Source organism: Cladophialophora yegresii (genome assembly GCF_000585515.1).
Source record: "Cladophialophora yegresii CBS 114405 chromosome Unknown aczIN-supercont1.1, whole genome shotgun sequence".
Taxonomy (NCBI): domain Eukaryota; kingdom Fungi; phylum Ascomycota; class Eurotiomycetes; order Chaetothyriales; family Herpotrichiellaceae; genus Cladophialophora; species Cladophialophora yegresii.
In genome coordinates this window covers 1429184-1443521 of record NW_006913045.1, presented here as the reverse complement: position 1 = coordinate 1443521, position 14338 = coordinate 1429184, and the positions used below count along the sequence as shown (strand labels likewise).

Here is a 14338-nt window from a genome sequence, read left to right as displayed (position 1 = left end):
TGATTGCGCGCCACACAGAGAGAGCAGGTTGTCTTCTTCAAGGATATTGGACAGAAGATTCTCGTCTATATGATCAGCAATGGGGTCGGTGATCTGCGGTGTCTTGCATGTTGCAACACTGATGGTTCTGCCCCTGAATGGTTTAATGTGGCGTTGACATCAGCTGCGTTGCAATGACCTCGGAGTTGAGAGGCTTGAATATCGAGGACTCTAGCCCAGAGCAGCCATTGAATAGACCAGACGGACAGCATAGAGCAGAGGGAATGCCCGGGGACTTGGTCCGTACCTCGTTGACTACCTAGCTAGCAGAAGTAAAGCAGCAAAGCAGGCAGACAATCCCGACACAATCTTCTGCGCATGCCTGGACTGCTTTTCTCTATCACCTTTCCGGCCTAGAACACCAGACAACGGGGGAATGATTGATGGTGGGGGAAAGACCCTTCTCTCGGCATGCCCACCAGACGAAAACATCTCACTACATGATGACCTCGTTTGCAACGTCGCGCTTCAACTCCTTGTACGGCAGGCAGATGCAGTTCTGGACACGGACCTCGTCGCCGACACCGCACTCCTTGCCCAGGATGGTGATGCTCTGGACCTTGACGCCGTTCTTGATGATGGTGGTGTTGTGGCTGGTGATCGGGGTGGCGGTGCCCTCGACACGGGCCCACGCGCCGACGCGACTGTTCCAGCCGATGATGGCGTAGAGGACACAGGCGTCGTGTTTGATCTCGGCCTCGTCGAGCACGATGGCGTCCTTGACGCGGGCGCCCGCGCCTATGACGGCCTTGGGCCCGACGGAGACATTTGGGCCGAGCTTCGCGGTCGGGTCGACCTGGGCGGTCGGGTGGATGAAGACGGGCGGCACAATGGTCGCGGACGGCTTGGCGATTTCGTCGCTCTGCGACTGGAAGGCCTTTTGCAGGTAGAGGGCGTTGGCCGGCACGGCGGAGCCCGCAGTCTTGATCTGGCGCCAGAAGTCTTTCGTTTCGTGCACGAAGAAGCGGTTGCTGTCGGCGAGCTCGGGGAGGATGTCCTGCTCGAGGCGCATGACCTCGTTGCGCTCGCCGTCTTCCTCCGGGTCGGCCATGAAGGACGAGTCCAGGTTCTCGGACGACGGGTAATTGATCATGCGCGGGCGTTCCGTCTTGCGCTTGATCGCCGTCTTGATGGAGGGAAAGATGGCGTCGGTCGCAAACAGGTACACGCCGCAGTTGATCAGGTTGGAGATGTGCGACTCGGGCTTCTCGACGTAGTGCAGCACGCGCTTGGTGTGCGTGTCCGACACGATGCAGCCGAAGTTGGTCGCCGCGTCGTTGCTGACCCGCGTGCCCAGGATCACGGCCTCGGCGTCCTTTTCCTCGAACAGCTTGAGCATCGCCTCCAGCGGGAAGGAGCAGCAGACGTCCGAGTTGAGCACGAAGAATCGGTCCGGTCGGCCTTTTAGGATGGCGTCGCGGAAGTGGTACAGCCCGCCGGCCGTGCCCAGCGCTTGGTATTCGCGGAGATAGGTGATTTTGAACTGAGGGAATTCTCGCGACGAGTCCTTGATGAAGTCGCGGAAGACATTTTCTTCATAATAGCCGATCAGGATGACTTCCTTGATGTCGTCGACTTTGGACACCGCCTTCAGGCAGTGCCAGATGATGGGGTGGCCGGCAACATCGAAGAGAGGCTACAGAGGGATAGTAAATGAGCGAGGTGCGACGCAGTGGGGATGACCGTCGACCTACTTACCTTGGGGACATCGAGACTCAATGGCCGGAAACGGGTGCCTCGCGATGGACCACCAACCTGGTACTGCTCAGTTCGGGGTCTCATGCTGATCTTGATGCGCCAAGCTTACCAGAATGACCGCCTTGGTGAGAGGCTGCTGGCCGCCAGGCTTGTTGCGCGACGGCACTTTCAACATCTTGAGACCGTCAATTTTCAGTCGAGGCTCTGTGAGGAGAAGCAAGACGACGATACCAGTCTCCGCGGCAAGTTCAGTCTAAATTACAATATTTCGCAGTTCTGAGGGGACTGCAAGGGAGGGCTGAACAAAAGCTGAGGCCACGGGTTCACTTCACTTTCTTTTCACCGCAAATCACCAGCCCGTCGGTCCAGCCGTGACGCCCGCAACAATGGCCAAGGCGCTAAACCCAGTCAGGCGCTATGGCGTTTCACTGCCCCTAAGTCTGGCAAAACTGCAGCGGCGGTGAATAAAAGTACAGAGATGATTGCTCTGCGCCAGCCACGAGCGTCGCACGTGGAGATTGCCTCCCCACGTGGAACACTGTGATTATTCTCGTCTGTACGGAGTACACAGTAGATACAAGGCGTTTACCGTTATCACATTAAGCGGCGCGCTGTGGTACCAACGCCGTCCACCGTCAACTTCACACCCGCTCCTTCTTGACGTCCTCCTCGGAGAACTCTCTTTGAACACCAGTCTGAGCAACGCCGCCAGTAAGTGCCGCTGTGCCAACTTCTTTCACGAATCCTAGAGTCGAAGATTCCTTCTTCCAATACACGATATACTTGCTCTGGACCTCAATCAGACTCATTCGGGGGTCCTTGTACGTTCCGTCGTGGACGCCATCCTTCAGGTCGCCGAACCAGGCGCTGACTGCGGAACTGTACAGTTCCTTGATGCGAGGGTCGTCATTGCTGGTGGTCGTGGCAGTCCCGGAGATGGAGATCCAGTCCTGCGTCTTACTGTCTTGAAAGGTAATTTGGACTTCTTTGTTCTTTTCCAGGTCTGAGAACTTCCGCGAATGCTTGTTGGCGAGGTACAGGATGTCGGGTCCAACGCGTTTCGCAACGCCCATCGAGCGGCCGACAGGCCCGACGCCTTCACGGTAAGTGCTGAAGATACCAATCTTCTTGCCGTCGATCATCTCGTACAGTTCCTTCCACTGCTGCTCTTTGGGTGTCTCGCGGTCGTATTGTTTTGCGACTGAGGGGTCGGTCTCCGAGTTGATCTCGTTTGCGTGGAGTGGTTCAGGCATGTTGAGACGTGTTGTTGCACAAATAGTACGGGGACAGGATTGTTTTGCAAGTGACTGGCCGAATGGATGGCGAAACGATGTGACTTTCGAGGGACGTGTTGATGCGAGCAAGAGCCTGGGGATTGGAATTCGAGACATTTGCCAGATGGGTTGAATCGGGCACACCAGGTGTTCTTATTCCAGTCGCCTGATGAAATCATCTTTACCTACATGACAACATGACGAAACCATTAACATGGTTTGCGGCACGGGTACAAGACTCCCCACCACATAGATCGACCAACGACGAGTGCAGCTCGGCAGCAGCCGAGCGAAGGATGCACACTGATCCAAGGACAAGGCGTGTCTCATGCTTGGGCCGTGGATCGTTTCATGTTGCTGGACGAAGTATTCGCGTGGGAACAGCCGTCGGTCGTTGTGAATGGTTGGGTTCGTCGGTGGAGCGGGAAGTGGTGACGACAACAATCACACTTGGGAGCATTTGTGCCAAGGCTGAATTGGACTCGGCCTGTGAAAGACCGACTGCGCTGAACTGGTCATGGAGTATCCGCGGCTACGGGAGAAGCAGTCCACCATATAAGATCTGGCATTTGGCATACTGATAAGGCGCACCCCGTCATAGTAGATGTAACCAATGAGCTCTACATTCAGTGCTTTCCACGACATGGCGTCAAATTGGCACGAAAAATACTATTCATTCAAGTGTCTAAGTAACGCTAGTAGTCGTGCAACCATCTCATCAAGTCTTGTAAGCTCTTGTGATCTCCACCTTGGTGGACTAACGACCACCGATCTGTTTCTTGGAAACCGGGGGTATCCAGCATACGGCCAAGTTAATGCCAATAGTCATAACACCGGTGATCCAGAAGGACTTGGCATAGTCGGTCTTCATGTACCTGAATATGATGGCAAAGATGATGCCACCGAAGTTTCCAGTAGCGCCGGTCATACCAGACACCACGCCGTTGGCGTGAGGCAGAACGTGCGGAACCAATGCGAAGTTGGCACCGTTGCCAGCTTCCAGGAAGACAGCCATGCCAGCAATGAGACCGAACATGGTGCTCGTGTCATGCGGATCCAAGACGCCGATGACGATAAGAAAGACACCGGTTATGACTCCCAGGGCGTGAATCCAGATCTTCTTGATCCAGACGTTCGGGAACTGTCGGTAGAGCAAGTCGGCGATGATGCCTCCCAGGGGACGAGTAACCACGTTAAGGAGACCAAACATAGCCGCCCATTGGCCCGAAGTGGTCTGGCCGAGGTGCTTGAAGTTCTTCTGATAGTATGTGCCGAGGATGGAGTTGATCGCCAACTCAGCACCAAATGAACAGAAGTAGCAGAATGCTAGGACAAGGGTTTGTGGTGCGAACATGACTTTGAAGACTTGCATGAGTGTTGGCTTGACGACGATCTCACCACGAGCAGTGTCGAGCATTTGTTGCTCGGTAAGTTGAGCCTCGTGATCCAAGAATACAGACTGCTTGCGCTCTCCAGTCGCATCGTACTGCATTTTCTCCCCTGCAGGCGGGCTACCTGTGCCAGAAGACAGGGATGCAGGCTTGTCTGCGATGCTAACATGGGGTCTGTCGACAACGGTGGCCTGGACACCATGCGCGGCTAGGTTGGTCTGAGCAGCATTATGGCGTTCGCTCCATTTGCCCACAGGTGTATCTTGGCAGAGGAGAAGCAGGCCAGCGGCCACAGAGAGGATGATGATACCAGGTACAATAAAGGTGACACGCCAAGCAACATGAGGAGTCAGCCCATCACTAACAAGAGAGTCATAGATGGACGGCATCAAGAAACTATACAGTTCGTCAGCATACGGTCATTTGTTATTATGGTGGGAATAGGCGAGCAAAGATGCACATACTAGGTGACGCCACCACCGGCATTACCAAAGCCAGCGGTAAATGCATTGGCTGTGCCGACCACGTTCTTGTCAAAGAAGCCGGTGCTCCACACCTGGCAAGGAACGAAGCTGCCACCGAGGATGCCGACAAAGAAGCGAACAGCGAATAACTGGCTTTTGGTGTAAGCGGTTCCTGCCAGGAATGTAGGAATGGCACCAATAACGAGGCACCCAGTAAATGTCCAGCGCGGTCCGAAGCGGTCGCAACAAGGGCCCGCTATCAATCGAACGAGCAGAGTGGCACAGAGGGCAATGATGTTCGAGTTCGCAACATCGATCTTGGTCAAGTTGAGATCCTTCTGGATGGTGTCGTGCAACTGTTGCACGTCAGTTCATGCTCACGAAGTCATATGCGTGATGTTCGACTTACCAGTGGTGGGAAAGCGTACCAACTCCAAAACGCAATGAAGAAGCCAAACCAACTGAAGAAGAACACCCGGCCGTACATATTAAGGGGGTTTAGGAAGGGGATAGCCCGGGCCTTGCGAGTGATAGGATTGACCTCAGGGGCCTTGAACGGCAAGCCGAAGTCGACAGCCATCGTGTTGGGTTGACGTTTGTGTATCCGCCCGGTGTCGTTGTGGTTGTTGAGCTGGTTCCTTGGGTAGCAAGAAGTATGCGGAATAGGTTAACGTGGGCATTCCACCATGAGACAGTAGAAGGTACATATACTGCTGGGGAGTCTCTTGTCGCGCCGTGGGGGACTTCCTTCCAAGCACAACAAACTCGAAATGACGTTCTTGTGCTTCTCCGGGGACGAAGTATAGATTCGCTTCGAGACCTCACTTTCACTGAAACAGTAAATCTGCAGCAGATCTCACGACGAGATCGAGAGGCTGTGAGCGAATCAGAATCCTGGACATATAAGCCACCCTCTGGATTTGGCCAAAGGCTTGCTGATAACGGCACCAAGATGGGTCTTACCTTTTCACAGCAGACCCCCAGTCAATCAGTGAAGCTCCGAGGCATGGTGTATAAGTCCAAGTGTGTGCAAATAGCTGGGCGTACACACGCTGTCAACCCACGTTGTCCACATGCCTCGGAAGTCTTCGACAATGTCGCAGACCCTTATCCTCGTGCTCACCACTGTCTGGACTCCTCTCAATGAATTCACTCCGGCTTTCAGCAAGATGGCCCAAACGAAGTATTCAAAATGAACTGCTGTGGCCCATTTGAGCAGTTGACTGTCAGGTGTTCAAAAGCCCTCCGAGGCTGATTCTCGGATCGAAAGTGCCGATTCAGCGTCCAGGGTCGATGAACGCGATAGCTCGGCAGTGGTAGATCACAAAGTGGCATTGGTGTTGTTTGTGCAGCACTGGAATAGCTGGCCCCCAAGTGCAGGGACAAGGCCCACGGTCGTCTACCGTGTCAGGCGTGACGCCTGGGAACCTGATAACGAGCAGGGGTCAGCTATGTTGAGGCAGGATTGACAGCAGCCTCTCGGCTTGAGGTCTGACGTTGAAAGAATGTGCAGTTGTGGTTGGACAAGGCTTATCTGTACCATGCGCATTTTGGTGCAACCTGGTGGAGCCTGCTTATCAGACAGCTACTTTCTGCGGTATCTTCGCGCTGTTGTTCACATGAGATTGTGATAAGAACCTGGCATTCCCTCGAAGTCTTATATCGCTTGATGTTCTCCGCGGGATTGTAAACCAGATTGCCGACCTCAAACTCAGATCCTGTGATATTGGATCTCCAGCACTCACCTCGGATACATGGCATCGGTGCAAAGTCTAAAGCCTCACCATTCGAGCATTTGTCTCCGATCTGGCGATTGAGCTGTTCAGACATACGCTGGCAGACGTAACTCAGCGCTCGGCGTGGTGTTGGCGACATCAAGGTCAAGAGCATGAAATGTTGTCGAGATAAGACGTGGCAAGGACCAATCAAGGAAGAAGTGAGAGAGAAGTGAGAGAATCGCACAAGCCGGTCTGTGTTGCGCCGCAGCCACTGGACATTCGACTGAACTCTCAACTCAGTCATAAAGAGACCCAGCTACTCCGTCTAGTGCCCGCCGTCCTGTATTCGTTGTGATGCTGCTACAGAGCATATCTTGCGCTACGTCTAGGATCGGGATAGGAGTTCTGCTAGAGGGATGCATGGCGCCATCATGCTGTCGCACGTGGATCATACAAACAAGCTGTTCTATCATCCTCTCACGCAAGGACCGAAAACCGGTTTCCTGTTGTACCCAGGTGAGCCAGGTAAATTGGTGCCTCCATCGCAACGCCGTCTTATAATTAGACGACTACATCGCCAGATAGTCCGAGTGGATGAAAAACGCAGTAGAAGAGACGGCAAGAATCGCCACCTGGACATTTGATTACTGTGTACAGAGTCTCCCGGCGTGGTCTTGATTCTCGACCGCTAGCTTCTAGCGGGTCAGATGGTTCATTCAACTCCAGTGCGCATAATATCAGTAGAATCCATATTCGTGAAGATGAATGTAACACACGGCCTGCGCCTCGATAGCCACCTCCTCCAAAAGTCCGTAGAATGGATAACCGAACGACACGACAGTACCTTGCGTTGCTTTTGTTTCCCAACCTATGAGTACATTTGTCGAGGAGCTCTCTTGCAGAACCTTCTAAACATGCAAAGGGACACTCATATCCGGCGGTCCCTGGAGGCGAAGCCGCAAAACAATAGTGGCGAGAATTCAAGAGGCAGAAGCGAACTTCTTTCTCCTTGCCTCCGCGGCCATGCGATCCGCTTCCGATGAAAAAGCCCCCGACTGCTTACCGACACCGGTAGGCTTCTCGCCCGTCCTGCGCCGTGAATTCTCTCGCCCACCTCGTCCACGGAGGCGGCCACCCCGACCCCGACCACCTCGACCGCCAAAGCTTTTCCTTAGAGCTGGATCGTCCATAGCACTGGTTTCCTCAGTTCTGCCTCGTTTCCTTGAGCCACGTTCGCGCTCCTCGGGAAGGGCCTCGTCCAGTTTGCCCATCGCCGTTTGGGCCGTGCCGAAGCGCTTCGCGCGCTCCAAGGCCTTCTGCGCATCGGCATCGGTAGCACTGTCTCCTGTCTCTCCGTTAGCACCAGAGGCGCCGGTGCCAAATCGTTCGGCCCTGGCCTTGCGCTTGGCCATCTCAGCGTCCATCTCTGAGTGCGGCAGATTCAAAGAGTATGAGGCTGAGTTCGCTAGTGCAGTATCGGTATTCGCAGAGGGGGAGTCGGCGGGCTCTTCGGCAATCTCGCGGGCTGTTGCTGCAGGTGCGGCTTCTACAGGTGCGGATTCGTCAGGCGCAGGTTTCAATGCAGGCTCGGTTGCAGGCTCTGGCTCTTGCACGGGAGGCGCGCTGGTGGACTCTGCCGGGGGAGCCTTCTCAGCTTCTATACACGTACATGTCAGCGTCATACCAGTTTGTATTTGAGCCACGCAGGGGGGTTGCAATAAGTTCGCTGTAGAGCAACCCTTGCGCCAACGACCACAGTCCACACGTACCATTCTCTTGGGCTACTTTGTCTGCTTCGTTCAGTCTCGCGACGAGGTCCGCCTTCTTCCCCGAATGCGGTAAACTTCGTGACTTCAGGATCTCTGTCAGCTCGGCCACCGTTTTCTTCGAGTAATCGACCATGGCTCTCGTGAAATGGAAGACGCGCCGTCGCAGTTGAGAGCCCGTTCAGAACAGTGAACTCCAGGGTGGCCGGTCAGGACCAAGTCGCGATCTTCGACCTTGACAGCGTGGTCGATAATGAGTGCGGATAGGATCCACCAACTGTAGCTTGCAATAATGTTGATATATTTCTTCACTCAAAACGCGTCTGGGGAACGAGGCTGCCGGGCGAGTATCGACAAAAGAATGCCCCGGCTGCTTTAACCCGCTACGGAATACTGTCGACACAGACGTCATTCTCACAGTGGAGCTGCTCTACGCCACTTCTAGCTAGTGCCTAGTTGCAACCGTTCCATCTCTCGGTCTCGAGTCTGGAGCTTTGCACAGACTTCCACGCGCACAGTCTAACAATTATTTGATGTCAGTGTTATCACGGTCGGATTGTATAAGGATCAGGGCAAACAATGACAATATCTTACTTACAAACCCCACGGGGATTAGGCCGCTAAATAAGTCAGCACGAATCCCTTGATAGTATCGTCCACCCTCCAATGGCAGAACTCTTTTGGTGGTGTTTGGGGAACGAAGCATGGTGAGATATGGCAACTCCTTTGGCGCCATCCACCAGGCGAAGATGATGCGCCTTATTATCAGTCCTGTTATCAGTGAACCCAGCAATGCGCTGCAGGTTCAGGCTGTCACACGTTCGCCTATCTGACATACCATTCAGCCTGCAACTAGCGTTGAATTGGGAAGGTACGAAGTCACTCAACGAGTCACTGCTACAGCTGAGGTATCGGCAACCGGAGGACCCGTAGCAAGCTAGTTATGGCAGAGTGTCCAATCCTCCTGTCAAGCAAGCCAAGTTGATCTGGGATTTCTTATGCACCATTGCTCGTGGGAATGCTCATGCGGCGGGATATGAAATCGGGGTCAACGAGGTGTAGAAACTCTGGAACATCTGCCGTCACTCCGAGTTTCAGGCACCATTGACAGGCTGGGCGCGGACCAGCACAGCCTTCCATGCATACAAGGGGGAGCCATGTCGGAAAGTGGCTACTTAACCGGTACGTCGATATACACGCCCTAGATGCACGCACACGATCTTGCTGGGTAACAGTGCTGCGGAAGGATTCGCTGTCGGCTTCGGCTTGCTGCCCTTCAGCTTTGACGCTTTACGCCGCGGTGATTCTTGAGGTCCATGGCATCTGTTTGGACGCGAACTCCTTTCATTGGGCAAGCTACTGTCCCTCCGCCCCCCTTGGATGAGCTGTGGTGCACGTACTGGCTTTTCTGACTCTCTATGAAAATTCGCCCCGCAAAGTCGCTATTCTTCTCGTCTTATGCGTCGGAGATGCAATGTCAGGGGCGCCTGGCAAAGCAACAGCGCACCGGCCTCGTCCGACCGAAAGTACAGGTAGATTCTTGGATCGTCCTACAAACTTCCTGGAAGAATTAGCTCCTGGAGATCCAAAGGACCAGCTCGTGAAGCGTTCAAGCCACTCAACAGAAGAATCGTCAATACCTCGACAAGCATTGTGCGAACCGCAAAATTCCTGCGTGGTGAGTTTGTCGAGGGAAAAGACTGGGTGTCAGCTGCAAGATTCTCATCCTATCATCCTGATTTGCTCCAAAGCCAGTGGTGAACCAAAGCGCGCCCTGAACGCCGTCTTTCGAAGTGGGCCTCTAGATGGCTACCCAGGTTTCGCGACTGAAGAGGCAAGAAAGCCTCTGGACCTGCATCAACTCGATGCTGCAGATGTCACTGGCAGATCGAGGGGTAAGAGCGCCAGGTTAGGGGCAGAAGCCATAGACTGTGTACACTGGACAGTTCTTTGCTGTGCCGCCTCTGCAGCTCCGAAGGTGATCGTGCTTCTCTACCATTGCTCTGAATATTGCACGCCGGAGGCCGAAATTCTTTTACTCATCGTGCAAGTTGCGCCAGCCTCACCTCCGGGTCAATATTGATGTCGACGGAGATTCAAGGTATTGGCTACGGAGACAAGTTCTAAGACTTCGAGTTGTTAGCGGATCTAATTAACGTCTCAGCCGCATTCGCTTCAGCTGGGATGGTCCTCTCGGTCCCAAGGCTGAGGGCGCTAGACATGCGCTATACCGCATGTGGGAGGCGGCTGGCCCGGTTGTGGACCGAGCTATACAGATGCTGCGGGCGCATCACTTCTGATGGGAAGCAAGACTGTCATAGCCCTTCGAGTGCTGATAGAACGGGTCGGGCCAAGAGTTGCCTGGGTTCTTTCAAGTCATACTCCGTGTTTGACATCACTTTCTGGTTTGCGACTAGACTATCATACTGAGCGGGTTTCAACAGCGACAGAGGCGTTCTCAATCACAGCTGTCTCTCAGGATGAAGCTTCCGAGCTGCGCAACGGCTAGCCACTCATCCCTCAGTCGAGCCTGGCGAGGTTCTCCGCTGAGGTGTTAGCCAAGCGTCTACCTCGGCGGACCTTATTCGTCCTCAGAGAACGCCCCTGCCTTTCGTCTCCGCTCCAGGCTCTCCTTTGACCACACCTCCTCACGAACATACTGGTCGTCTTGGAAAGCGGGAGATTTGTCTGAAAGGATAATCCATGGCTGTTTGTCGGAAATCCAAACATGGGCATTGGGCGGCCAAGAATCCGGGTTGTCCAATGTCCCGACATCGACGATGCGGATAGAGTCCTTCACACGCGCTCTGATTTCCCCAGCGTTGTAAACACTCCAAACAGCGGTCTTGCATGTAGGGCACCGAGCCATACGCTGACCAGCGCCGCTTGCACTCGGTACCGTAGTCCATTCCGGCTCGCCCTTGAGCAGTTTCAATCTCTCCGTCTCGATCATAGCGTGGAGTGCGAAGGAAGCTCCAGTCTCCCGCTGGCACCATCGGCAGCTGTATCGTTTCAGCAGGGGGCGAAGAGCCTGGTGGCGTCCTCTAAAACTCACTGACAGCAGTGGACAATCATGGGCTCTGTTGTCATGGAATAACGGACTCCTCCACAAACACACCCTCCTTCGATGGGATATGCGACTCCTTGTGGCGCCATGGTGCGAACTAGGGGCGTTGGTGAGGTGGTTGAGCAGAGGAGTCCTACACGATACACAGTACTGCGGTACAAATATTCACCATCGCTTGTGGTTGACCCCTCACCTAGCCCGGCAGAAGCTCGACATCTGAAATCATCGTCGCTGGAGGTATCAGGTGATCGGGTAAAGCTGCTTTCACACGGCCTTGAGTTGGGACGATCGGGAATTTCGAGCCAACAGGATTCCCCGACTCCCAGATAGGCTGCTCAAAGTCTTTTAAGCGCGTCCTATCAAACGTCCTCAGTGTCAAGATCAGCCACAAACAGACGATGTTGAGTCGTTTCTGAACTCTTATTGGCAGAGGGCAAGGAAAATCGTTGCTGCGCGAGGAGGAAAGCGGGAAAGAAGTTGCAGATCTGGAAAGTTCGCTTCGGAGGATTTGGCAGCCACAACGTCCCTGGGAAGCTTGCAGCACGCACGCTAAGGCGGTGCGCATCAGTGGCTTGCAGAAGCACGTTTGAAGTCAGTGACTGCGTGCAGTGACTACAGTGACCAGCTTTGGTCAACGCATCGTTGGGGATCTGTCAACCTTGTCAGAAGCGTTTCATACCGGTGGAGGAGATTGGAGAGCGGCTACGGCAGCGTTCCAGGGAAGCAGACGCCGACGAGGAACTTTCTCAGTACGTACTGTGTACTCAGTAGTCGTCCTAGGGCGCGGAACAGAAGTCGCAGTACTCCGTACGGAGAAGGGTATCGGCATATTATTCTCTTCGAAACTTGTGGCTGGCTCAAGCCGAGCAGGCGATATTTTTGTGCCGACTCAATCAGATGCCCGGTTTAGCATACGAGAGCAGGTTGTAAAGCCCAGAAGGACGTGCCTTCGATCCGCCGAGGGTAGTGGCCCGAGCCTTCCCAGAAAATTCCCAGCGGCTCACCAGCGGTGCCTTAGTGGTGCCCGGTGGTGCCTGCGTATAGCCACTAGGGAAGTCTCACACGTTATTGTTCACGCGATCCTCAGCTGTCGCCACCTGCGGGAGACCAAAATCGAACCCTGCGCCTCGGTCCTGCTTCCCCTCATGTCTCCACTCCGCGGCAGCTCCTTCTCCCAAGCCTCAGTTCAACCTGATTACTGGCTCCCATTTCTTTCACTTTTTTGGCCCGTCGCTCTCTGTTGGATAGCCGCCATTCAAGCCCCCCAGCGACGTCTGATTCTACTCCATTCTGGGAACAATACGAGGGCACCAGTCAGTCAAGAGCCGTCCAGCTGTCCACTCTGACGGCGGCTGATCGAAGCGTCGCCACATGATCCGCCCTCGTGTAATCCCATCCCGCGCTCGCTGAGGCCTTTTCAACGGCCTCTGGTAGTCGGCCCTGCCTTTGCATAACGGTTCTGCCTATGACGCCGCCGAAGAGCCGCCTACCGACGAGATTGGTCCTTCGCACATGACCCGTAAAGAAGACCGAAACCAGCAGGACGCACCACGCACGAGCACACGCGCGACATCTTCGGCCTCCCCTGCCTAGCTGCATGATCGGTACGTAGTCGTGATATTCTTGACCACAATACAGGTGGCCACGGGAGCTCCATTAGCACGGTTCTACCAAGTCGGTGGCTGTCCTAATTAGTCTTCCTGCTCCAACTGGAAGCGGGAGGAGCCATGATGGAGACGGTCGAGACAGACCTTAGATGGGGTCTGGAGTCGGAGACCCCAAGTGGTTGACGCCTTGAAAGCTCAACATTGAATACGACACATGTGCGGCCCATCTGTCGCCCCACCCCACACGTCTATACCACGCAGCCTGTGGATACAGACACTCTCTGGTCATGAAGCAAGCCTCAGCATCAGCCCGTTGGAGGATTCGAGTGCTTTTGTGCTCGTGCCAACTAAGCCGAATTCGCTTATGCCGCCCTCGTTACAAGATGCCTGCATGATCCGCCCACTTTCATGCCACTGTTTCCTTCTTGAGCCTTTATCATCCCAGAAAGACTTTGCCTCCAACCTGCTTTTCCATTATTTCCTGTCTCAAACACGCGGCCTTTGCGCAGACCGCAGTGTTCATTGGCGGATCACGTGCCTTGACCAGGGCCACTGCGTACTATTTTTCGCCCACCTTACAGTAACCTCGGTCTTCGCCGAGCATTGAGGCTTGTGTGGCGCGTATTGTCGATCAGAGTCCACGACTATACTATTCCCATGGCATCCAGAGGACCTTGACATTTACTCGTCTCAGGCAGATTGCCTTGTGCGACATTGTATCCGAATCACTCTTGGAAAGAATTATCTGGCGACATCATTTCTCGGTCTTCACTTGACGCTGGTGGCCGCGAACTATTTTCTTGACATCTACTATTCGGCCTGAACAACGATTCGACCTGAATGTCGCAGCCTCAGGCGTGAGGACCACGGGATGAGCCTAATGTGTCTATCGCCATTGCACGTATCTACGGAGGCTGGACCGGAGGATACGAACCGACCGAGGATATGTCGCACAGAAAACCGATGTATGACAGCCGACAGGGTGCCTCGAGAACCAGAGATGCAACCGTTCCACGAACATTACCAACTGCCAGTAACAATGCACGTCAACTCAATACGAGTCGCCCCAACGCCAGTACGCGACTGGCTTCGCGCTCTCCACCCTTCGTAGGAGAAGATTCCGCCAGTGCTCCTGAAAGGGTTGGGCAGAAATCAACAGCCATCCCTCGGCCGAGCACCAGAAATCCCTCACAGAGGTCTATAAGCACTGCAAAGAATGCCACGACTCCTTCGGGAACAGTCAAGTCAACTGCACGCCCAGAATCAACATCGCAAGAAGTCCCTTTGGTGATGGAACCATACCATCGCCCGAGA

At 54.3% G+C, this 14338-nt stretch overlaps 5 protein-coding genes across 5 annotated transcripts; all 5 read right to left on the bottom strand.

The window, feature by feature from the left end:
- Positions 1 to 475: 475 nt before the first annotated feature.
- On the bottom strand, positions 476 to 1912 carry A1O7_00514 (mannose-1-phosphate guanylyltransferase; the record flags this gene model as incomplete). The annotated part of the gene is made up of 3 exons (XM_007754555.1): positions 476 to 1675; positions 1738 to 1794; positions 1847 to 1912. 3 exons carry the CDS (start codon positions 1910 to 1912, stop codon positions 476 to 478), a joined length of 1323 nt encoding a protein of 440 aa, XP_007752745.1.
- A 466-nt stretch (positions 1913 to 2378) lies between these two features.
- On the bottom strand, positions 2379 to 2990 carry A1O7_00513 (uncharacterized protein; the record flags this gene model as incomplete). Its single annotated transcript, XM_007754554.1, has 1 exon — positions 2379 to 2990. The coding sequence occupies one exon, from the start codon at positions 2988 to 2990 to the stop codon at positions 2379 to 2381; it is 612 nt and encodes a 203-aa protein (XP_007752744.1).
- A 778-nt stretch (positions 2991 to 3768) lies between these two features.
- A1O7_00512 (MFS transporter, NNP family, nitrate/nitrite transporter) lies at positions 3769 to 5446 on the bottom strand (the record flags this gene model as incomplete). Its single annotated transcript, XM_007754553.1, has 3 exons — positions 3769 to 4798; positions 4867 to 5222; positions 5276 to 5446. 3 exons carry the CDS (start codon positions 5444 to 5446, stop codon positions 3769 to 3771), a joined length of 1557 nt encoding a protein of 518 aa, XP_007752743.1.
- Positions 5447 to 7564: 2118 nt separating this feature from the next.
- A1O7_00511 (uncharacterized protein) lies at positions 7565 to 8486 on the bottom strand (the record flags this gene model as incomplete). The annotated part of the gene is made up of 2 exons (XM_007754552.1): positions 7565 to 8241; positions 8354 to 8486. 2 exons carry the CDS (start codon positions 8484 to 8486, stop codon positions 7565 to 7567), a joined length of 810 nt encoding a protein of 269 aa, XP_007752742.1.
- Positions 8487 to 10931: 2445 nt separating this feature from the next.
- A1O7_00510 (uncharacterized protein) lies at positions 10932 to 11506 on the bottom strand (the record flags this gene model as incomplete). The annotated part of the gene is made up of 2 exons (XM_007754551.1): positions 10932 to 11352; positions 11406 to 11506. The coding sequence occupies 2 exons, from the start codon at positions 11504 to 11506 to the stop codon at positions 10932 to 10934; spliced, it is 522 nt and encodes a 173-aa protein (XP_007752741.1).
- Between the last annotated feature and the right edge of the window lie 2832 nt (positions 11507 to 14338).